At 35.8% G+C, this 24,519-nt stretch overlaps 1 protein-coding gene across 1 annotated transcript in view; it reads left to right on the top strand.

The window, feature by feature from the left end:
* LOC106717415 (tiggy-winkle hedgehog protein) overlaps positions 1–22,508 on the top strand; it is a 41,945-nt gene extending 19,437 nt beyond the window's left edge. Inside the window, exons 2-4 of the mRNA XM_014511279.2 lie at positions 13,226–13,487; positions 21,002–21,144; positions 21,441–22,508. Of these exons, the coding sequence (XP_014366765.2) occupies positions 13,226–13,487; positions 21,002–21,144; positions 21,441–21,908 (873 nt within the window). The 3' untranslated portion in view covers positions 21,909–22,508. The remainder of the gene's footprint in view (positions 1–13,225; positions 13,488–21,001; positions 21,145–21,440) is intronic.
* Positions 22,509–24,519: the final 2,011 nt, after the last annotated feature.

Here is a 24,519-nt window from a genome sequence, read left to right as displayed (position 1 = left end):
ATGATTTCATGAGCATGTAATTGGTTTTCTTTTATAGGTTTTTTGTTTATGTGGAATGAAGCGCGTTTGTGTTGGAGCGTATGTTTACGCGGCCACGTGAGCGAACATTCTCGGATTCCGATGCACGAACTAACGAATACATTATTCGCTTTGTCGTTTACATTCTTAGTGGTTGATATTTGTGTAATTACACGCATTCAGCTTTCAGCTTCGCGAATAAACGCCTACAATAGCTGTTTACATACCGCGCAATGGAACCTTCTCGATTGTAACAATCGGCGGCCGCAATCCCTTATGTAAACCGCATGACATGTTCTCACGGGGATTGCTTTTTGTCGTATTTCGATTTTTAAAAGATTAAATTTTAAATATCTTCTATCTGCAATTGATAAACTAGTTACTTTTGAAATTGTGCAATTAATTGTATAAGTTCGCGATTGAATGATATGAAATACGCGTTAGTTGCGAGTTACACAATAGTCAAAATAACAACCACTCTTTCCTACACAATTTGATTAAGTAAAATAACTATATATTTGAGATTTAAACAATACTTTACAGCTGTGTCATTTTTATGGTTTTACTCGTAAATGGTTTGTTGTTAATCCTTTACTTTTACAGGCACTGTTTTCGCTCACATATAAACGCTTGGTATGAAACGTATGAAATTGAAAGTAGTTTCCGCTTTAATTATCTTTACAGAGACAACAGCGTTAGAAATAATTCACTGATCATAAAACATTTCACATCGTATTTAGTAGCAGTATTTGATGAACCATAAAGTAGAAAATCTACCTTGTGAATGTCATCGTTCATGACCGGTTTGTAATGAAATACTACTGTATCTAGTTTTTTCTTAATATTACGTAGTCAGTGTTGTGGTAAGTGGAGTCGACATTTGAGTTATTTGGTCTAGCGTCGATTGTCCGAGTGAGAACAATGCTCGAAGCCGCTCGAATTAATAAACTAATGGTTGTAATTGTTACCCCACGTCGCATATTTTGACCATGAACGATCGACTTCGTGCCTCCGATAAGGCACACCTCACTTCTCAATAACACTTTTGTTTTATTGTTAACTAAACTATTAGGAAAGTATAAACTTCCGTTCTTTCATTTCATACTTTTATTAGTAAGAAAATTTAGCCTTTCAACGCGTAAAATTACATATCACATTAACACAGTTGTATGGTACAAAAGTATCCTTAGACAACCGTTCACACAAACGATATGACACGACTTAAAATTCTGTTGCTTAACCTTTCCTTTTGAATATAGGTATCTAAATGCTTTCTTTCTTGTTTTGTTTTTAACATAAACAAAGTCCTAAAAATGTACATAAATTTTCATTGTACTGAAGTTGGAGATCTCGTCATGAAGCAATGAAAGATAAAAGGAAATTCATTTAGGAAATACCGGTGTACCACCGCGATGTCTCGTAGAGACTTGCAGATGGCAATGTATGCTAGTTTCTCTGCCCCATGAGGCATAAAAACAAAGTTATTGGTCATTGTTTTAATACAACAGCGGACGCACAGGCTATGACTATTAAAATACACGATGCGTTGACCTGGATGCCCTCAGTAATCTGCAAGTGTCGTCTTAGATTTATTCTGCATTCCTCTTGTCCTGCTAGCTATATTCTTACCGACGCAGTTTTAAAATATTTTTTAATCATTTTTTTATGTTTTCGTTTTGCTTACACATTGTTTTATTATATTACATTCATATAAATTGATAACTCACAGTAAATAAATAAAAATGTTTTTATTGTTCTCGCGAAAAATAAAAATACAGTTGTGATTCAGAAAGGTGTATAAAGCTACAAAATTAATATTTTTGTTGGTACATACTTTATAGTTACGTATAGACTTGGACTTTCCCTCTTTTGTAAACAAATCTAGTGCAGCAATGCTATGAAATCTATAATTTCCGTTGTATTTGTTAATTCCATTAGGAGATATAAAGTTTGTTGCTAATTAGTAATGTCGTAAATGTTTTACATAAACATTGACAATAAAAAGCTATAAAATATTGGTATTTCGCACTTGTTAGGTAAACGCAGCTAAACCCAGACATCGCACAATGGATTTACATGATGAAACTTGACAGATATATTAAGAATAATTTTAAAATTAGCTTTACGTAAATATCATTACAATGTTTATGTACCAATTACGAATTAGCGATATTATGTTATAAAGACAAAGTGAGCCTTGCGTCAGTTTATGTTATGACACTACTGCCGTACTCAGAGTTCTTCTACAGATATCTCTTAAACGATTCTATTGCAGCAGTAAGTGGTATTTAACAGAAGGATTAACTTAAAGTCTGCGTTACTGCTTCTTCTTAAATCATGGGTACGATCAGGTTACTAATTAGCTCAAAAAAATCCATCAAATATAATAGCATACGACAAAGTGAAGAGTCTCGCAACCGAATGGCAGAAATTTTTTATATATTTTTTATTGTATTTATAAATGTATTTTATTTTATTTTGGTCAGTAAAACAGACATTGCGATTCAGTATTCAGTTTCCATCACTAATGTGTTCGAATTGAATGCAAATAGAAGAAAATATTTTCTTCTGACCTTAAATGACTCTAAATAAAAATTACCAATCATAGCTTGAAATAGTTTCTACATACTTATCAGAATAGACCGGTTTTGCAATTCAGATTGTATTGGTACTCCCGAATGGGTTCCGTCGTCTATAAAATAATTAAGTTGCAAATTCGATGTCTTTAATATTCTTGCGTTCATCCTTTAGACATTATCATTTGACTTTATAATATGTACTTTAAACCATTTATTTTACTTAGGTATTTCTTTTTTTTTTAATAAAAAATGTACAAAAGTTTGTACGGAATTTATCCGCCAGATATCCGTCAAATCGTGTGCTCAAAGTTTGACTCGCGTATATTTATACTGAAATATTGCGAAGTCAAATATTTTGCGGTAACAAAAAGTTAATTACAATAAAGACTTCTTGAATAAAAACTGCCGCAATTCTAAAAAGGGCGTGTTGAAAAATCATTTTTTAATCGCATAGCTATCTTTTACAGTTTGTAAACGCAGTCGTTGTTGGCAATAAATTTTCGTATCGAATACACAAAAGTTGGCATTGTCAAGTCGATACGGCGATGTACGATAAAGATCGTGCGACGGACTTGGGCGAGGCGAGTGCGAGGCGACTGAAATGCGGTACGATCGCAGCTTGCATACAATAAAGATTCTAAAGTATCCAGTAGACATGTGACATAGTTCTTTCACTTGTATAAAGGTAATATCACTATCTGACTATAATTAAAATCACATTGTTCCAAATGACAACGGGGGCGAGATGTTCCGGAAAAAGCTCACATGACCAAACGTGAAAGCTCTTAAAGAAATCGGAACATGGATTTAGTAGAATATTCTTAATGTGAGAACAGTTAACACAAAATACTCAAGTTTAAACCTCCTAAACTGCCATCAAAATAAATAAATATAATAACGCTCAAAAGTTTTATTTAAGCTAATTTTTAATCACCGATACCGCTTTTAAATGCATTAAAAAGGGACACAATCCTTAACAGTAAGTTCCGTACAAAGAATTCAGGCATTTTAATTTTATTATTTAAGATATCGCTATTACGATTAAACAAAATTTATGTGTTAACAGCGAGGCATTAGCAAGGCGGGCGTCATCTGTTTAGTGCGAAGCCAGCGATGCGACATTCGTGGCGACACGCTTTTGTGTTCGGCGATCGTTGTTTTATGTCCAATTAATTTAAATAATAGCTGCCTCCCAGCCTACCTGAACTGCGGACTCCGACATTTTCTTATATCGATATACACACGGTCTATTTTTGTAGGAATTGCATCGCACCGAGTAAGGACATTGGTCACCCGTTTCGAGATTGTTAACCCTCGTAAAAACTTTACACATGAAGTTTTTTTTATTATCAGGCGCTCATATTTGCGGAAAATCGTCGTTAGGTTGCTCCGTTTAATGTTAATGGTCGAGTTAATTTAATTGCTTTAAAATTTATTTACAATAATGGATTTTTAAAAGAAGCATTTTTTATTATATTGATATACTCTTTAAACTTTTTTTTACTTAAATATTTTGTGAAGATGCAAAATAAAAATCTACTCATAGCCTAAAGCAAAAGAGTAGCAAAAGTTACTCATAGCCTTTATTTTCTGAATTATGACTCACGGGAATACAATGAATTAAAATCATAAATAGTGATTAGTTTCGCCTATCACTTATTTCATCTTCCTTTACCCATAGACACCCAATAGATCACCCACTAGAAAAGACACTAATAGAATGGACGGATAACATTCCCTAACAGCGCTTCTAATCGGCTTTGTATTTTATGCACACCACTTTATAGATGCCCATGACTTTCATAAACAATGATTTTATGTGTATTCAATATCGCAGCGCAGTGTCCTGAAATAATTGGTTTACCTCCATAAATTAAGCATACCTTAATCAAAAAGGGAAGAAGAAATATGTCCCTCAATTGAGGTTGTGTGAAAACATTATAACAATATCTGCCTATTTATATGTCCTGATAGGACAATTTTAATAAAGAATTAGCGTGAATAGCATGCGCATTATCAATTCAGATTTTATATTTAAAGATCTATTATACATAAGCTTACTGCAGTGCATTGAAGCAGGCTTTTAAATTAGCATGTGTTATAAGACATTCGAGTGTGAGCCGCGTATTGTGTGTGTCGGGAGACATTTGTCTACCATTATTATATTGGGCCGGTTTTTGGTGTACCTGCCTACATGGCGCCTAGCTATTCATATTCAAATTGGTATTTCGTGTTGAGTAATTTTTCAACATTTATTTCCAATTGTGTAATCCTACCTCTCGGATGATAAATTCAAACGACGCGTGGACGAGAGGTGAATGAAAAGGTGCCTCCGTAATTGATCAATAACATTGATATGATGAAGATAATATTCGTAAATAACCTTTGTATACGTGTCAGTATGGAAGAGACCTTTATGTGAAAAAGCTAAGCATTTGTGTTGATAATCTGTGGTGTAACGGGTAGAGATAATCGTTAATATGATGCGAAGATCGGTATCGACCAATAGCACTGAGGTGAAGCGAGCGGGCGCTCGCGGGCCCGGGGCCGGAGTCCCGCTGCGAGCAGGTCTGGGTCATCCAGATTATTCATTAGTGCACTGTTCCTCCCACCGATGCCAGTCATTTTATTTTATTTATGGCCGCCGAGCGAGGTGAGACCCCAATTTCGCATACGCCTGCGTCTCGATAATTATACACTAGCATCCACTGAAAAAGGACGCCATTTTAAAACGATCTAACCGAGCGCATTTTTGCTTGTTGAAATCAGCTAATGTATTTCAGATGATTCAGACTTTATTCTTTGTAGACGTCATAAATTTGATATGGTGTATAATAAATAACATACCATCACAATAATCAATAATATAGGTAGCTTGTATGGAACATGATGTTTAAGGACATCTCTGCTCCATTCTTTGTGGTTACTAAATAAATTTGCGCATATTTTATGTAGCTTGTGATGTGGTGCGTTAATCGCTGAAGACAGGGCATGCATATTTATGGCGTTCTACTTATCGCCGTCGGTATCAACTTTTGATATTATATAGTGACATAAAATTTGCATTATCGTTGAGCACGTAGCTTACAATTAAAGTGAAACGTTTATATTTAGCTCTATTATGTGTAAATATTTATAGAGAAATCAATAAAAAATCTGCTACATAGTAAATTATGTTTTAATTTTATATTGGTCCATCTACACATCTTGATCTTTTTCTTTTCTCAATCTGAATATCACAGACTTACTCAGATACTTAAGTTATCTCATGTTACTTCTTAGTATTACTCGTATAAATGCGAATATTTGAATGGATGGACGTTTGTTAGAAGGTATATCAAGAATATAGTCTGTCACGGTATTTTGCTGAATATTGGCATAGATGTAGAATATAGTCTGGAAGAACACATAGGCTACTAATTAAGTTTTTATTTAATCACGCGAGGATAGAGTCGCGGGTGACAGCTAGTTTTTAATAAATAATAAAGGAACATGAACTGAAGCCTCACTGATTTGAATACTGAAAGTTTTACATAACAAATAATAACGAGAAAATGTATTCCTTTCTCTCTAAAAAGGTAGACATTTAATTTCGGTAATTTAAAAATGCAGCGTCGAATGAATTCGAGATCGCCAAAGCGAAGGCAAAGGCAAGGTAAAAGGAAACAAAGAAGGTCAGAGCGAGGGACGCGGTGGCAAAAAGCTCTCTCATGTCCGCGATGTTCAGATAACCTTAAACTGAGCATTTGTTATCCTTATCTGGTGTTGGAGCGTGGCTAATGCGGCCGCGGGAGATACGTACGATCGATTTATGTCGCCTCCTGGCATGCACGACAAATTGATAATTAATTTTCGTCCGAGGCCTTTGATCGCACCGAGGTATTCGCGACCCGTTCTAAATGTCGTCTACCGTTAAGGTCTTAAAAAATACTATTTTTACTCGAGCGTCATCAGTCTTGTTGGCTAATGATGTAGGCTTTAAATTAAAGCGACACCTCGTTTATTTACCGCAACTGTATTTAGTTTAAAGAACATTAAATGTTTAAAGTCATCATCAAAGGAACTACTACTACTATTATTAAAGTTAAAACTTTTAGGGTTAAAAATTAATTTTATTGTGTTAATTGCTATGTTAAAACATTTTTTTTAAATAAATAAAGATTGTTTAAATTTAAACGAATGGTTGCGATCATTCAAGTAAAATATGTTACATTTGTTGCGGGCAAACGCGAGGCGTCCTCCGTCGGACAAAGGGCTGGCAGGCTGACTGAAGCGATCCGAGTTTCGCTTTGTTCACAGATAAGCAATATAAATAATCGGCCTCTCCGGTGATGGACTCGGAATGTTTGCCTTCCTAAATTATTTTCTACTTCCCTAAACGAATCTTATTTTGAGTTATAACATCTGATTTCGTATTAATAACGTTTTTATTGAAATTGTTAGGAGAATAAACGATATAGGAGTGTAAATTACGACAACAATTGACATTTTGTTAAAATATGTTTCTTATATAATTGTTATATTTAAAAATGTTATTTACTCCTAGGTAACAAAAAACAATATGTTATAATAAAACAAAGTTTAGTCAATGCGTAAACTCCAAACTAAGTATTCTATTGATTCAAGTCGATCTGTAAATAGAATTTATAAATGCTTACGGCTTATTTAATTTTAATTAGGTACTACGCTCGTGCCTTAGCTTGGAGTCTGTTCACTTATTTAATGACAAATATTTTAAGTACATTAACTATATATTTTGCTAAATTCCTAAAACTTAGCCATGCGAATGAAACTGTCACATCACAGTTTCGTGTCATTTCGCTTTAAAACGCGTTAGTCGTTTGGAAGCGTGTTGGCTCTTGTAAACTAATATTTCCTTTAAGTACTGCTAAGCGTATCTTCTATCAACTAAATACATCGACATCCTTATGGCCTATGTCATAAGGCTTAAATTTCTATGTTTTTAATTTTTTAAACATAATTGATGGGATCCCAGAAAAAACGATTCGGCTCTCATCGAATGATTTCGTCAAATTACTTGAGAGATATCAGTTTTGATTTGGGTTCGGAAAACAATACAAAACCTTTTGTGTAACTCGACACCGGCCGCGGTCGCCAAACTCAACTCAACTACACTTGACGCTCAAACGCTGCGTTTAAAAGATTAGATATTTACATAAGCGTTTATTTTTACACCTTACAAATATTCAAGTATTTCCAAAGCGTCGGAATACAATAAAATTGATTGAAAATAAACACTGCTTTTTACCTTTTTAATAGCCGTAAAATTAATATTCCACAATATGGTACTTAACTAGTGAAAACTGTTGTCTTAAAAAGGAAAGTAGCTCAACTATTTATTATATTAAAAATCAAAGTATCTAAAGAAACCTGCCACAGATGTCTTTTTCAAATATACTTAACAATCTACTTTACAAAACTATTTTTAAACAATTCTTAAGCGGGATTACCTTATCGAACACTCCTCAGACGGTAGTCATTTCACACTGATAATTTGTTGACTCAAAAAAGTCATGTGTCATAAAAATATGCGTGTCGATCACCAGGTCCGTCGCCCCACAAAGCGCACGTAAACATCACTTTAATCCTTTAAAACAATGCTAATGGATGCACGTAAGGTCCGCCGCTAAGTCCTGTCAGCGCGCGCGCACCCGACCGCGAGCCCTCACGCTCCACTCGCCACCAATAAAGTTGACACTAAATTAGATCCGTCTTATTCTTTTTTCGGCCGAAATCAAAATATCCTTAATAAATATTTTATTATACGTGTTCACTGGGCGCATTTTAGTGTGAGCGATGAACACAGGTTCACGTCAAAACATCTTTATCGGGTTATTTGTCTTATAAAATATTATCGAGAGCCTCTTCGGGAGCGTCAGCAAAAGAGGACGTATAGTGTGATCCGTGCGATTGTTGTCTTTACGCCCACGGCTATGCGATCACTCCGCTTTGGGGCGAGGGATAAACAATAAAAGCGGCGATTACGAGAGTGCTGTAACAAATACAGTTTATTTTTCTTAGAAGATGAGACGTCGAGGACGAGGTGCGAGGTACTCGCGGCCGGGACACGGCGCCGCGGCAGACCGTACGGCCGGAGATTAGCGAGCACCGGCCCGTCACAAACTCGCACCGACAACCCGACTTATGAAGCTCTGATATAATGATAAATCAATAAGTCACTTTATTACGACAACGCGGGCGCATCGTGAATGTGCATTTTTTATAGATTACTTAATGGCGATCATTGGCGCGATACCATCGGTGGCAACAAATTAAAAAAGTCGCCTTGAACGAGCGCTAAATAAAAGCAGGTTGGGCCGCGAGGCCGAGGGGCGGGCGTCGACGTCGACGAACACGTACATACATGTCTCGTTTTCATCACCTGTTTCGCTTAAAGTGACGTAATTACGGATGCAAATCGATCAGCAACAGCTCGAGTTATTGGCTCGCGGAGGGTTGACGCCGTAAATTGGCACGATACGGGTAATGTTTATAGCCTTCGCACGCGATTTCGCGAAAAGTATAATTACGCGAGAACGGTTAAGTATCCACTCTGAAATTAAGTAGCGCCCGTTAGTGATTTTTCCTCCTTTACTTTTTTACACACGCGAATGTTAATTTCAATATTGTAACAGACAATTTTTGTATTATAAATGGTACAGAAATAAACTAAAGTATAAGATCGATGTCGGAAGAGTAGATTCCTTTTCTCATGGCGTGACTTGCACGTCGCGACTAGTGGGCATGCTCTCATTGACTCCGCCATTGACCCTCGCGTCAGCTCACTGCCCGCCGCCCGTTAGTGATCACGATAATATAAATAACACAGTCGCATCCTTCCCATGGGTATTAAGAACAATTTGCTTTCTACGTTATTGAGAATGTAGCCTTAACAAATCGGATCCGAGATTGCCTCTAACAATCGGGACAAACGATAATGGATTTGCACCTGTTGCTATCTATGATGTATTTATTATATATAAATCATGCACAATGTGACAATAGAGTTTAGATGACTAATTGATTGTTTATAATGCCCATCAAGTCCATTTTACACAAACAATGTAAAAAAAATTGTTATTTGCATTTTCTGAAAAGCGTACATTGATAAAGGTGAAGATTTTTGTATACATCTGATAATTTCAAGTAATGCTTTACATCATTGTATACATTGTATACTTACTCTGTTTTAGATATTTCTTTCGGTTTGTATACAAAAAGCATTTTATGTATATTGAAAAGACTCAATGAAATTTTCAAAATGAAAGATAAATCTCTTTCGATATATATATAAATTTTCAATTTATGATCTGTCACTATGATTTTCTTAAAAGCCTTCTAAGTATATTATTGTTTATTAATGTGTTGTAAGCTTTAAAGCGATAAAATATCTTAAAAAGTGTTTGATAAACTGACTTATATTGACTGAATTAATTTTGTTCGTTGATAAGAATAGGAATGAGCGCGGTGGCCCAAAACTGACGACAGCCGCGTAGAGTTAACAAAGGGAGATATTTTTCGTGAGCAAACATTAAAGTGCTTCGAACATAAACATTCACACAGGTGATCCGCCCTTCACATGTATATTTATGATGTGACCGTCGCCGTCCGCACTATGTCGCGCTTGCTGTGGACAAATGTTTGCTATGTGCTCATTTATTAGTAAACATACGCTTATGAATAATGCCCTCTGACGAGCTAATTGAATGTTTATTAATTAGCAGTTAATTGTTTTCAATTAAGTCTTTCCGTCGGAGACAATACCTACTTTAACTATTTGCGTCCTTACACAATTGTGTAAAGTACTGTCTTCGACTAAAATTATTTTTGTAATTAAAAATAATTGTAGCGAAATTATGGCATAAAATTATAATAAACGACATAAAAGAGAGAAAGAGAGGAAGTTACAAGTGACTAACAAAAGATAAGTTCGCTTAACCCATGTGAATGGACTACTGCCTACCTCATAAAAAAGCGCCCTTAAACTATTTGTTGTGGTTTTTACAAAAACAAAAAACGTAACATCGAAACCAGTCAGCATTGGTCGGTGCTTTTCGACTCCTGGCCTTGTAAAAAAAACGACGTGTTAAGGAATGTAAAGAGCCATTTAATTATCCTAATATATTGTTATGGTCGCGCAGGGAGGCGGTTATAAATTAGCGGCGGCCGCGCTGCGTCAAGGTGGCGAATGATACGTCGGCCATTACTCGCCTATGTCTATTTACATGTGAGCCAGGAGCATCCGAGTGGCACCGAGACGCCGATAGTTCCCAGTGTTCCGATGTATCGAGACCGGCGAGATCCTAACTCGGTAACATGAGAGGCTCACGTGAAGTTGGAGAGCGCGGCTCATATTCTCACGTTACCGCACCCGCTGCTTCAGTGCGATGATCCTTTAAGTTTTTATTCGATTTTTGCCTCAATTCCATCAAGCGGCCTTCATTATGCGACCGCTGGTGCCTCGCCACCGGTTCAGGTAGCCTGGCGTTTCACTACAAAACTTGACCTTAGGTATTCGATACGCTCGTTACGTTTTTTTTTCGTTAATCAATGTAGTCGAATTTGAGATTTCGATGTGGTGTAATTCGATAATATGCGAATATATATTTCATTAATCGAGCCCGTGATAAAAACTCGTTTGTTGTCGAATGCTCATTGGGTGTAGTTGCATTCCAAGGCGAAGGCGATCATGGTTTTAGGATACGTGGGTACCCGAGGCGAGGCGGGCTGGAGAGGTGTCAGAGGCAGGCGTCCCGCCGAGCCGGAGCATTGTGATCGACAGCTTGTTTACTAAAAATATGCATAATGAATTTATAATGGCCCGCCGGGAACGTCTCGTCGCTTCTTCTTACCAGATCGAGCCACGCTTGCGTGCCGCCAGCGCATATCAAAATTATATTACAATAATAACATTGAACGTAATTCTTTCTATACGCGACACTAACTTTGCGTATTTGAAAAAAAACATTAAAACATTTTAAGGAACGTACAAACTTTAATTATAATTGTTTCTATTGCTACGTTAATCGTAAAAAAATGTGAAAGCAACAATTTGGATGGTGGTGCGGTGCGAGAGGCTAATTGCGCCACCGCCGTGTTCCCACGTTAAAGTGCACGAAGTGTTTGAGTATACATTTAGCATTCGATTGTTTTAGTGCGGGCCGGGATGACCGCGGGGAAGCAAACATTGAGCATCCCGTGCTGCGCTCAGCGCTTTGCCCTGCCTCGCTTTACCTTACCTTGCTTTGACTCTCTCATCTACCTGTCAACACAACTCATATATTACACAAAAAAAAAACATTTTACCCATTCAGCCATCTCTGTTCTTACTTAAACTAAATAAAAAAAAAACTGGTTTATTAGGTGCGTAATATAATATTCGTTAATGCTTTACTAGAGAGAAAGTATTTAGCAAAAAACTTTAGAACCGTAACGATTTATTTGCAATGAAACTTAAGTGTCCTCACAAACATGCTCATTAACATTAACAAAACGCTTATTGACAACACAACCACGACTAGCGAATCTAAAGTATTCCTGCAATGATATATTGCACGTGAGTTTAAGACATATGGAATTACCATTCGAACTATTGTTACACGCATTGGACGGAAACGATGATTTTACCAACTCTTTATTACTTTAAGACATTCGTAGAAATAATTATGTACGGTGCCTCAAAATATCTGTTATATTGAATGCGAGCGAGCGAGTCGTCAAAGCGGGACGCCCATCGGTTCGATTCGTTACGTCAATCTCTCGAATTTTTTCACTGAGAATCTGCATAGAGTGAGTTGACATGGGGACACAAAGCTAGCGTGCGGTGCGTGGCGCATTGTCCGCATTTCTTTATAAATATTTTGACATTGCCTTTATTTGCTCCACAAAGTTATTTCACAAATGGCATCGTGTCGATTCCTTTGTGCGGCGTGTTTTAATTTGATTTATTCTTCGACGACAAAACGCTCGACTTCCCGCGCCACCCGCACCCTCCGCGCCGCTCTTTTGCGGCGGCGGCGTTTGTCGATTTGTTAGCACGTCTATTGGTATTTTCTTTAGGATGTGCAAACAAAAAGCTTCGCGCTTTACAGTGGAATTGTTTTTCGAAAGCCCATTGCACGTGACAATTAAATTCGCAATTCAATATGTGATGCTATATCGTTTTCAGTAATCATTTATTTATAAAAGTTTGCTAGAATTTTTAAAATGAACAATACTGAAACATTCTTTAAAAATTATAAAGCAATATTATAAAGATGTGAACAAATATAATAAATTCTGTGAACATATCGAATAAACATATCACCTATACTTCTATAAATATCACCATTCTATTGATTTATAACTATCAAAACGTCAAATAAATAAATTAAACATATTGTAATGTTATTCAATCTAGTTAAATAAATTCTTTGTTATATAATTAATCCCATAAACCTTATTAAAATACTATGGAATAAGTATTCGATACACTTTCAATTTTTATATAAGAAATAAAATCTTGTTATCGATCATCAAATTATGATATTATTGCAAATAATCATTTGAATAAAGATAGCTCAACTAAACTTGGACAAGAATTAACATGAACATAATTACGTTCACAGCGTTGCAAGGAGAAGTTGAACACGCTTGCTATAAGCGTGATGAATCAGTGGCCGGGCGTGCGGCTGCGGGTGATTGAGGGCTGGGACGAGGAGAACTCACACCAGGAGCACTCGCTGCACTACGAGGGGCGCGCTGTCGACCTCACCACCAGCGACCGTGACAGCAGCAAGTACGGCATGCTGGCGCGTCTCGCCGTGGAGGCCGGTTTCGACTGGGTCTACTATGAGAGCCGCTCCTACATACACTGCTCTGTAAAAACAGGTATGTACATGTACATATTTTTTAATTACACATGCTTGTGATTCAAAATATCGGTAAATGCGTACTGAATTACAGACAATAATGGTTATTTATTAAATACGTCTTTCTTTTAATACGAATTCCATTCTTATGAATTTTAATGCATAAGCCACAGAGTAATTAATTACGCTAAAGTTTATTGATGGTTTGTAAAGTAGTATAGAGTATCTTTGAATTTTGTGTGTTTTTTTTAATATTGAAGTACCTATTAAGAAAAAAAAAGAAATACGAGACGATAGTGAAAATGCAAGAAGATGTTTAATACTTAATGTTTAACTCTCGCAAACAAATATGAAGAATTGTTGACCTAAGATATGCGTTTAAATCTTTAGCATGACGCATGGGCCTCGCCGGCTACTTAGCTAATAATCCACACGGAATTTATTCATAATTAGTTTGTTTAATATGTATGTGCCAACGCTATTTTTTATTAAAATAAATAAAAATGTAAATTGTAACATTTAAACAGTCCTTAGCAATTAAAATTAAACTTCGTTGAACCTTATTAATATTGCTGGTCGAATCTAAACACTAAATATTATGAGTATGATGGCCTATAAATGTCAAATCATATAATATCAACTTAAAAACGGATATTTACGGATCTCAATTTTTTGTCTCGCTTTTTTTATAATATCGGTACATAATTAACTGTCTACGGGACGGGCCAAATATATAGTTGAGAGCTACAAGAATGCACCTCGGACAGTTCCCGCGCCCGCGCGCCGGCGGTGTCGATCAAACGGACGAACGAGCCTCTTGTTATCATCCCTCTCTCTCCCGACCGCAGTACGAAGGCCACTCTCTCCCTCGCACATCGCCGCATCGCAGCCAATCCCCCACTTCTATAATTACACCGGTGATTCAATGGCTTATAGTTATGTATAGAGCATAACGTCGAGAGAAACGAGCCTCTATATGTATGTACACGTTAGAGTTCATGATGGCATTCTGACGCACATAGTTCCAATTAACTTAGCTGATTACCAATCGCCGATGAAAGCGAAACCCCGACGTTTGCGAGGAGCTATGTACTTCCACTTGTGACTAACAGAGTACCTGTTACATAAATATATATACATACACAATAAAAGTAACTAAAATTAGTGTAAGCATTTTATTTGCAGCATTTATAACTTTACTTACAATCTTTTTTGTAGTAAACACTTCTTCTGCTTATGGCCTACGTGCTGAATATCTCAAAAGCACTTGATTTTAGAAAAAACTTAACTAGATATAAACTCGTTAATTATAACTAAGTACGTCTAATTGTATCGCAGGCGATTATATTCTAAAACCAAAGAAAACAAATACAAAAAACTCTGTATACTCTTATGTCATTGTCAAATCGAAGTGGATATTTAACGTTTAAAGGTTTCGGGTAAAACATAGCGAGGGGGCTCTTAAACGGCCATTTATCATTGAAAAAAGACAAAAAGTCCGTCATTGTTTCAAAAGCTCAGCCACTGATAGTCCCTCGGATCGGTCGCAGTCAATTTGTTTCGATGTTTATTCATTTATTCCAACGTTTTGTTCGATCGGGGGAGTTTTCGGTATTAATTTGGAATTTATAAATAATTAATGGGCTTTATGTAGACATGTGCGTTGCGGTCGCGGCTTGCGAGGTCCATCACGCAAAGTTTATGACACCACTACAATTCACTCAAATGCACTCTCTCACATACTTCTATTTCCTATCGATTCTGTTTCACAAAGTTATCAATCCATAACAAAATATCGAAAAAAATAATAATATGTTTGTGACTCTAAATAAGTCTATTAACTCTATTTTTCTATTAAAAGCGTTTTTGATATTTGTGCTAGACTTTAAGTCGCTTCTTCGCTACTTGAATACGGCCATTTTTAATTATGATTATATCCAAACAAATTTTTAAAACTAAACACATGTAAAATAATCGCTATCTTTATACATATATTTAAAAGCAAATAAAAAAATTATAATTAATTAATAAATCGATTAAACTTCCAATATCCGTCATCTACATAATTAATCAAATCGTAGACATGATTAATATTACTATGTTATATGCTACAAATAAATCATTATTTAATTAAAAATCAGATGAAAAGTGCATTCAAATTGGTGTCGGGTACATCAGAGGCAAGCTGTTAATGTCAAGTGTCACAAATGGTTCGACTTTGGAGATAAGATTCTGTAAACATCGGCGTTGGAGTGACGCCGCTCGCGATATTAAATTAAACTATCGCTCTCGATCATCGCGGCACCAATAAAATGGCAAGATTTTTTATACAGGTTCGAATTAATTGATTTTTATTGGTCGGTCTTGATTATTTCGTTTTGTATGCGATTTAATAGAGCGCCGGGATTTTTCAAAGGCAAAGTGATCTTATAAGTTGTAAAAAACATTAACATATTGAATGTGAATAAATATTGTATCATTTAATTTTATATGTCTTAAGAGTAATTCTTGCGCGACTTGTTTATTATCTCTGTAGCAAAGATCGCGGTTCATCAGTTTTAAAGACATCAACGCGTTTCATCTTACTATGTCTGTCACTTCAAGTTCTATCATAAAATAAATTTTTCGATATGATTTTAAAAGTAAAACATGTTATTAAATACGATAAATTTATTTGAAATTGTCTAAGTTTGAAGATTAATATTTAGAAAGAATAGAAATCATGAAAGCAGAAGACTATAAAATGTTAAAGTTAAACGATTGTCTTTGTATTTAAATATATTAAAAAAGTAATTCGAGGAATAGGAACAATGTGACAGGCAGTAAAGGTTGTTTTACATGGTGGAGGTGCGGATAAATGGGGCGTGACTGACGTTGTATGAGGCAGGTCACGAGCTAGACTATCTTACCTTTATAAATGTTCATTTTAATGTTATGCCTTCACAACACACCTTTACAATTATTAGTAACACATTTTTAGTTAAACTTATAGTTTTGCAACTATCTTTTGTGACTCCGTTCGCGCAGGATTAAAAAAAAAACTGAATTAGTAGCCTATGTGATCTTCCAGACTGTGTTCTATTTCTATGTCAAATTTCACCGGGATCTGTAGAGCCGTTCTGGAGATACCTTTTAACAAATATTCATCCATCCATTTAAACATTCGTATTTATAATATTAGTAAGATTTATTCCTCATTCGGTACTTAGAGAATATTGTTATAATCAAATTACCGAAATAACTTAAGAAACAATAAAAAAAGACAGAACAAAAGAAGAAAGACAGATAAACACAAAATAGGGAAGCGGTCAGATAAAGCTTGAGATGCGGTTTAATAGATATTAAACATCTATTTAAAATCCTAAATTATTTGTAGGTGCAAAATTCAAGTACCTAATGTAATGTCACTTAATGGTTATCTCCGAAGAAATATGTACGTATTTACAAATAATTGCCTAATTATTTATTACTACTAAATATATATTTTTTACAGATTATAATGTTAAATGAAGTGAAATATTCCAAGAAATAAACAAAAAAATAACCTTAAATAGAACATTCTATTTGTGTTGTTGAGTAAATTGTATAAACGTACTTGTATTTTCGGAATGGATCGTTAATATTCTGTCTGAGCTATGAAGGTCGTTAAAAGTGATCACAGATTAACAAAAAAAAAAAAAACAAGTAGAGGAGTCAGTGAGCGGCCGAGCGCGCTCGGGGCATGCGTGCGAAAGCCTGCGTCGCTGCCTCGACACTCGACACGCCACATCCCGGAAGGTTGCGGTTTGCTCCCGCAACGTTCTCACAAATTCACCCTTTTTCACATTCATACCGACCGACTTGTAATGTGTGAACTCACAGCAATGTTTGGTTTATTACTAAACAACTTTGAGATAGTTAAGTAAATCAAATCAGACAATAGTTTTAGGTAATTTATTAACATTAAGATGAAAAACACATTAGAAAGAGGGTAGTTAGTTTAAGTAACATTTTAATTCAGTCAATTGGACTTTAAAATTTTGGCACAATTAACGATAGGAATCGTATGTTGAACTCAAGTTTGTAGTTTTTAGATGCCAAATATTTAAATTTGCGTTGATCCATATAAAGAAAGCTTTAAACCCAAAACTATTTTTTGGTATGAAGTCATGCATGGCTTCTTTACCCTTAAGGAGTTGTCACACTGTTGCGTATAATGTTTTTAAAATATTAGTGTATTGTAAATCTAAAACTATGTACAAATAATTTTTAATATCACAATAAAAACGTGTTGTCTTAATAACATTAGTATAAAATTGGTACTAATTGCATGTTTTAAATTTAAAGATAAAATAGCGTTTGTAATACCTATTTCATTGTATATAAAATTTTATAACAACTAATAAATTGGATCAGCTACTAACTATGGATTACATTGGCTTTGGATCCTGCCTTTATAATGTAGTGTCATGCGCATAAATGAAAATATTTTGCAATACTTTGTATGTTCATCTATTCTGAAATGACATGTAATTGAAATCTTTTATTCAATATCGTAAATGTCGTCCAATAATATGTTTAGAGTATGTAAGTTATGTTAATATCAGACATAAATACATATTATATTAGAGGGCCGATGTCGCTTATTTGTGCTTTAAATCATTTTGTGAGCGAGTCGGCGGGGCGGCGGCGGCAGCGGCGGCGGCGGCGGCATATCGTACATCGCGTGGCCGATCGTTTTCTTATTGCGACTGAGCAATGACTTTTAAGCGAACCTGAGAAGCTTTACCTCGTTAAATTTTGTTGTTCCTTTTTACATACCAGTTGCCTAGAAACTAAAAAAAAAAATATTAAAATCTTCCATAGCTTTATTAGCGCTTTATTACATCGAAAAAAATATAGTATTTATAAAAGACAGGGAGAAGAAAAAATAACATGTTAAAAATAGAATAAACACTCCACTTATGTTGAAGTTGATAGATACGAGTATAACGTCGGTATCAAATGATTTGAAAAAAGTTTGTATAGTTTTCGGCTACTTATGTTTTAAGTTCATTAGTCCAGTAGTTTATTAAAACTGTTTGTTATTCTCTTATATATTGCATTTAAATAAAAGTATCGGTAGGTTTTTAAATTGGTACATGATGATACGTCAGGCAGGCGGCATGAATCATAACCGATGGTTTGGCATTTGCATGGCCACGCGGCGGCCGGGGCCGACTAATTGCTATTTCATACGATATAAATCACATAGATATATAGACCGCTTAAGGCGCGATCTTACATTGTTATCGGCATATAAGGATCATTTTATTCAAGATGTTGCAACCATCAAGATTATTATAGTTCGTTAAATGACCACCAAAAAGGCAAAGGAACGTAATAAATGCGGATTAAGGCGGCTATAAATAAGAATAAGTAAAATGCTATCAAAATATTGCACATTTTTCAAAATTCATATTCTCAGTGAATTTAAGATACGATAATTAAATGATTTTTAATATTTTTTGACTTTGTATACCTAATTTTTTGGAAGAAGATTTGCACTTCACAAAAGTTTCTCCACAAAATTTGCAAACGTATTTGTTAATTTTAGACTATATACCTAAGTTACAATCATATCAGCATTATGCAGCTCAGGATAACAGGAAATAGGTAATTTAATAGAATAGGAATATGAGGAGTGAGTGTGATGTGAGCACGGCACGGTACGGCAGGGCACGGGCATGTTGCGCCGGGCTGGTCGTGCGGCGAGGCGGTCGCGCGCCGCCTAGCGCGCCCGGTGGTCCTCTCGGGGCGGGGTCTGCGCGGCCACTCGGCAGCGTGCGCGCGGCCCGTCCCGCGCACCCCGCGCACACACCGTGCCCGTGCCTGCGCAGCCTGCTCGCGCCCGCGCCGCTTATCGCCGCATCTTCAGCCTAACTTCACTTACGTCACGCCGCATAATTGTACAACGACTGGTCTCGAGGCCTCGAATTAGTGCTCACGGCTGAGGTCAGGACCGCGATAATCGATAACCTCTACCTTCCTAATCGTATAAATTATTCGCAAAATTTTGCAAAATCTAAATGGTTAGGCATTGAAAAGTCGGCGTATTACTTTTAATAATTCCACGAACATACATGCAACGTTTTAGTGTCACGAGAATGTTGTAATTTCGAGAACATATTTTTTAATATGTGCTTTATCACATTGATGATTTCGTAACGTTTTAATATGTACATCATTAGCAATGTTTGCTCAATTAATAGCTATTTACTTACACACCAAACAATTAACATACGCATATAACTTGTAAATGTAAATAATCAATCAATGAAATTCCATGTACAGGAAACGGCTGCAGAATATGTGCAAAATACATTTAAAAGCCATTTTAAGAGGCATTAAGGACTGAAAAAAAGCAAAGGTGGCCGACAGCTATTCAATGATTCGTGTGATATGCTCAGTCGACAACAAACAAAATGCGGACAGCGAGAGCTTGACTTTGAACGAAATCTAATTTGTGTTATTGTGTAATGCGATCCGCCGGCCGCCGCTCACAATGACCGAGATCCGCCGAATTTATCGCTCGGTTTCACAACAAATCAAAATTTAACGAGCCCGCGCAAACTCGGCTCTTGCAATACCACCTTCGGGTGCACTTGTGCGTGTGATTGTACCGCCCACGGTAACCACTGCCGCACTCACTTTGGCCGCCCAACTGTACTTTCCTTTTTCACTCTCCTTTCTGCACCTTCTCATCTATGCGTCAGCTTATGAGCCCTCGACTTATCTTCTCATGCTATTTATTCGCACGTAAATGCACATTTTTTTTGTAGAATGAAGATTACGGACAGGTAACATAAGCAGGATAAGGATTTAAATAAATACTATTAGATAATAAACAAATACAGCTCACCTATATATAGTTTTACTTTGACTTTCCTACATTTTTTGCGAACAATAGTCTTAAAGAATTAACAAAACGGATTGATTTTTTTCTTTTGACACGTTAAAAAGTTGTTTGGGGATGTGATTAAGGGATTCTTTGAATATTTTTTAAATGAATTACTAGCAAGTAAAGGTTGTGGGACTCGAGGCGAGTTTAACAAAGGATTTACCTGTATGAAACAAATTCCTGTTAAGCTGAACGCAGATAACCCGCGCGGACAAGAAAGCCTTCTTTCTGTTTCGTCGTTTCCCTTTTGTTTCGTATCTTATCGGATTTTAATTACGACTGTAGAGGAATCTCGTTATTCCTTAAATGGATATGACTGCATCGGACTAATTTATAATTAAACAGCGAAGGATTTTATTCAAATAAGTCCCTAATGCGACTTCAAAAAACTAATTACAGACACTATAGGAAGACTTGAACGAGAGTATGACAAAATTACCTATAATTTTTTACTTATTCGATGAAAATATAATATAATGTTTCACAAAAATGTTATGAAATTAAATTTTTGATTAAAATTCTTTACTTTAAATTTTACAGACAACTGCTCTTTTCCTTCATTGCGTTATGCAGTAACATTTGCCTTTACTAATTTTTCTTTGCCATAATTGCAGAGTCATCAGTGGGAACCGGCGCAGGGTGCTTTCCCTCAGGCGCGGTGGTGTACACGGAGAGCGGGCCGCGAGACATCGACTCGCTGAGAAAAGGAGACCGCGTGCTTGCTGCCGCAGATGACGGCAAGATGATATTTTCAGAGGTCAGTTTAATAAACGAATAAATTTATCTGATATCAAATGGTCATTGCAAAAGACTTTGGAAACACGAAGAGTTAGGTATTTTCTCTAGCATTTGTAGAATAGAAAGTTGGTAAATCAAAAAGAAAGGGAAAGAATTGGGTTTTGATTCTATTTAATCTTAACTATATTTTGGTATTTTACGGAATAACGTGATAATGACCACGTAGGTACATGTATGTACATGTAATTAATATAAATGATATAAAATCAAACTGTAAGACTTTATTTCTAAAACCAAATATTATCTTATTTCCAGGTGTTGACGTTCATGGATCGAGATCCAAACGCAACGAGGCAGTTCATGGAAATAACTGCCGAAAATGGTGTGACCATCACCACGACGCCGTCGCATCTGTTGCTGCTAGCTGCCGCGGATGGCTGGCGAGAGTCCTTCGCCGTAAACATCAAGCTGGGCGACGTTCTGCTCACTAGGGGAACGGGAAGCGTGATGCGGCCGTCTAAGGTCGTTCACACGAGAATGGTGAAGAGACGCGGAGTGTTCGCGCCCCTCACCAAAGCCGGGACTATCATAGTTGACGATGCATTGGCGTCGTGTTATGCGCTCGTCCGCAGTCATTCGCTAGCACACGCTGCTATGGCGCCTTTGCGATGGTTGGCCAGTTGGAGCAAAACGGAAGAGATGCCGCGCGGCGTACACTGGTACGCCAACGCCCTGTACTCCTTCGGCGACTACGTCCTGCCTTCGACGTATAAATATCGTTAGTGACGTGTAAGTGCGGCGACCGTTCAAAAACAATATATCGCGCGCGGGACGTGCCTTTGACGGATTATGTAAATAGTATCTAAGTGTAAATAGGACGCGAACTGAATGTGTAAATAGGCTCTCAATAATGCAATTATTAGTCTACTGTATAGGACGCCTCGACTACGTTTATCGTATTAACCCATTGAAATTGTATTTATGAAGTAGAATAAGAGACATATTTTTGCGGATCGCAGTTGACGTTCGAATGTTTGTAAATTGTGTCGGTGTTGTTATTCTGCACAATGCAGAAATACTTAAATGTATGCGCTTATGTTTTGTTTATAAGTATAGTTGTATAATAGTATTTAACATTGTTTATCAAACTTAAGTGGCTCTAACTACTTTTATTTCTATCTTAAAACTACAGCTTACTCGTGTTCGTGTTCTACGATTGTAACTAGACATTCCATTCCTCTAATCTTTTACGTGCTAACATTCTACATGTGTAAAATATAATGAAATTGTGATCTTGGTACCTAAAACAGTGCCTTAAGATTTTATTTATTGTTATTATTATAGGCTAGTTTTCTATTTAAAAAGTGACGATGGAAAGATTGCTTCGGTGTAACATATATTTAACTTATTCTGCTTTATTTTCCACTAACTATTATTGATCATATTTTTATTTATTACTTCTTTGCTATAACTTTAAGATGTCATTTATTTATTATTATATACTTAGTTAGGAAAGCATTCGAAGAAAATTAAGTTATCATGAAGATGCGAATACTTTCAAAGAGTATGTCGTTTCAAAATTGTAAATTTAAATTGACGCAGAAGAAAAATATTTGTGTAAATGTATTTTTGTATTAAGTGACTTAAGTGCCAATAATTATAAGGTGTAACGATTTATTCAAACTATAGCGTAAACTACATAACTACATTATTCTAAATAATTAACCAGTTTTTCACATTTTTTATCTCATCTGATGATATTCAAATCGATCGATATTTTGTAAAATATTTAACTGAATACTGATGTACCTTTCTTGTAATTTTTGCCCATAATTATTGAATATACACATTACACATAACAGACACATTTTTCATCCGTATAAAATATTAAGGCACCCAATGATCGTCGAAATGATCTTGAACTGAAGATAGGGTTCCTATAGTATGAATTTAATACAAAACTGTTGTATGTTAGCAGTATTGTGTAGCAAAATATTTATTTTAAGAATTATATCTATTATATTGTCAAATATAACTAAAACTATAGACTATTCGACCTGTTTTATTCGTAAGCTTGTAATTAACATTTTTGCAACACAAACTAGTAGTCTACCTATAAACAGCTTCAATTCTGTCTACAATAAGTTTATGTTAGAAGTCATGTTTACTCATTGCATATGCATGCAGTACCTATGTATGTCTATGCGGTCTGTCAATATTGTTATAACCTAAGCTAATTTATAAAAACAATATACTTATTAAAAATATGAATTCCTCTTTAGGCCATGTCATTTATATAAAATAAAAAAAATAGTCGTATACATATATATGTAATTTTGTATACGCATAGCTTTATACAGTGTGAAATCGTGTTGCCTTAATAATCATGTTTATTATTACATGTTAAAGATAATATGTGGACACAAAACAAACTTTAAATGTGCCGTTCTATTTATTTATTGACAATGAATTTGTACTTAAGTGAAATGTTAAATATAAGATGTATTATTTTTGTATACTCAAAAGTCTTGACGTTAAAGTTAAACTCCTATTAGATATATTTATTACTGTGCAGTTATCCAAAACATTTCATACTAACATATTATGCCCGTATGTATGGTCGGATTAAGTGAATAAAATGTTGGCTTTGTAGAAAAATAATTGTTTTCTTTTTCAACTTTCTTTATAGTAAAAGGTTACAACCGAGCTAGCAGCCACCGGAATTGATTGAAAATTTTAAAAATAAATCTACTCATTCAACTAATAATTTAGGCCTAATAAAGGCGAATAAGTACAAGAAACATTTTTGGGACTTAGTCATATTAAAGTTATTGTCACATTTGGAAAGTTATTGCTAGAGAAATCTGAGCATTGAAATTGGCAAAAGTTTACATACTAGTCGATCAAAACTAGAAAACTAGAGCGTCAGTGACTCAGGGGTTAAGCACTTGACTTGCAATATGCAGGTCCTGGCTTCGAATCCCGCTACGTACCAATGTGTTTTTTGATTTTCGATTTATAAATGTACATTTAACCGACGTTCTTACGTGATAGATGATATGTGTGAAGTCAACCAACCCGCACTGGGCCAGCGTGGTTGACTATGGCCTAGTCGCCCCTAACTTGGGGTAGGCTTCGAGCTCCTTGGTGGGAACTTATAGTATGCTGATAATGATGATGATGATCAAAACTTTGCTAAGGTTTTTTCTTTGCATTTGATTAAGTTGTCTGTAAGTTATAGAATATTTAATTGAGTGGGCGTCGGCGATGAATAAATTAATTTGTTCACGGTTTCCTATCATTGGACAGAGATAACGCATTAGAAGGGGTTTTGATTCTCGATTTATATCATGTCAAACGTTTGTAAGTAGGTGTGGAACTTTACCCCAACACT

This window comes from Papilio machaon, chromosome 8 (genome assembly GCF_912999745.1).
Source record: "Papilio machaon chromosome 8, ilPapMach1.1, whole genome shotgun sequence".
In the NCBI taxonomy this organism is placed as follows: Eukaryota; Metazoa; Arthropoda; class Insecta; order Lepidoptera; family Papilionidae; genus Papilio; species Papilio machaon.
Note: the sequence above shows the minus strand (reverse complement) of the source record. Positions and strands in the feature narration are given on the sequence as shown.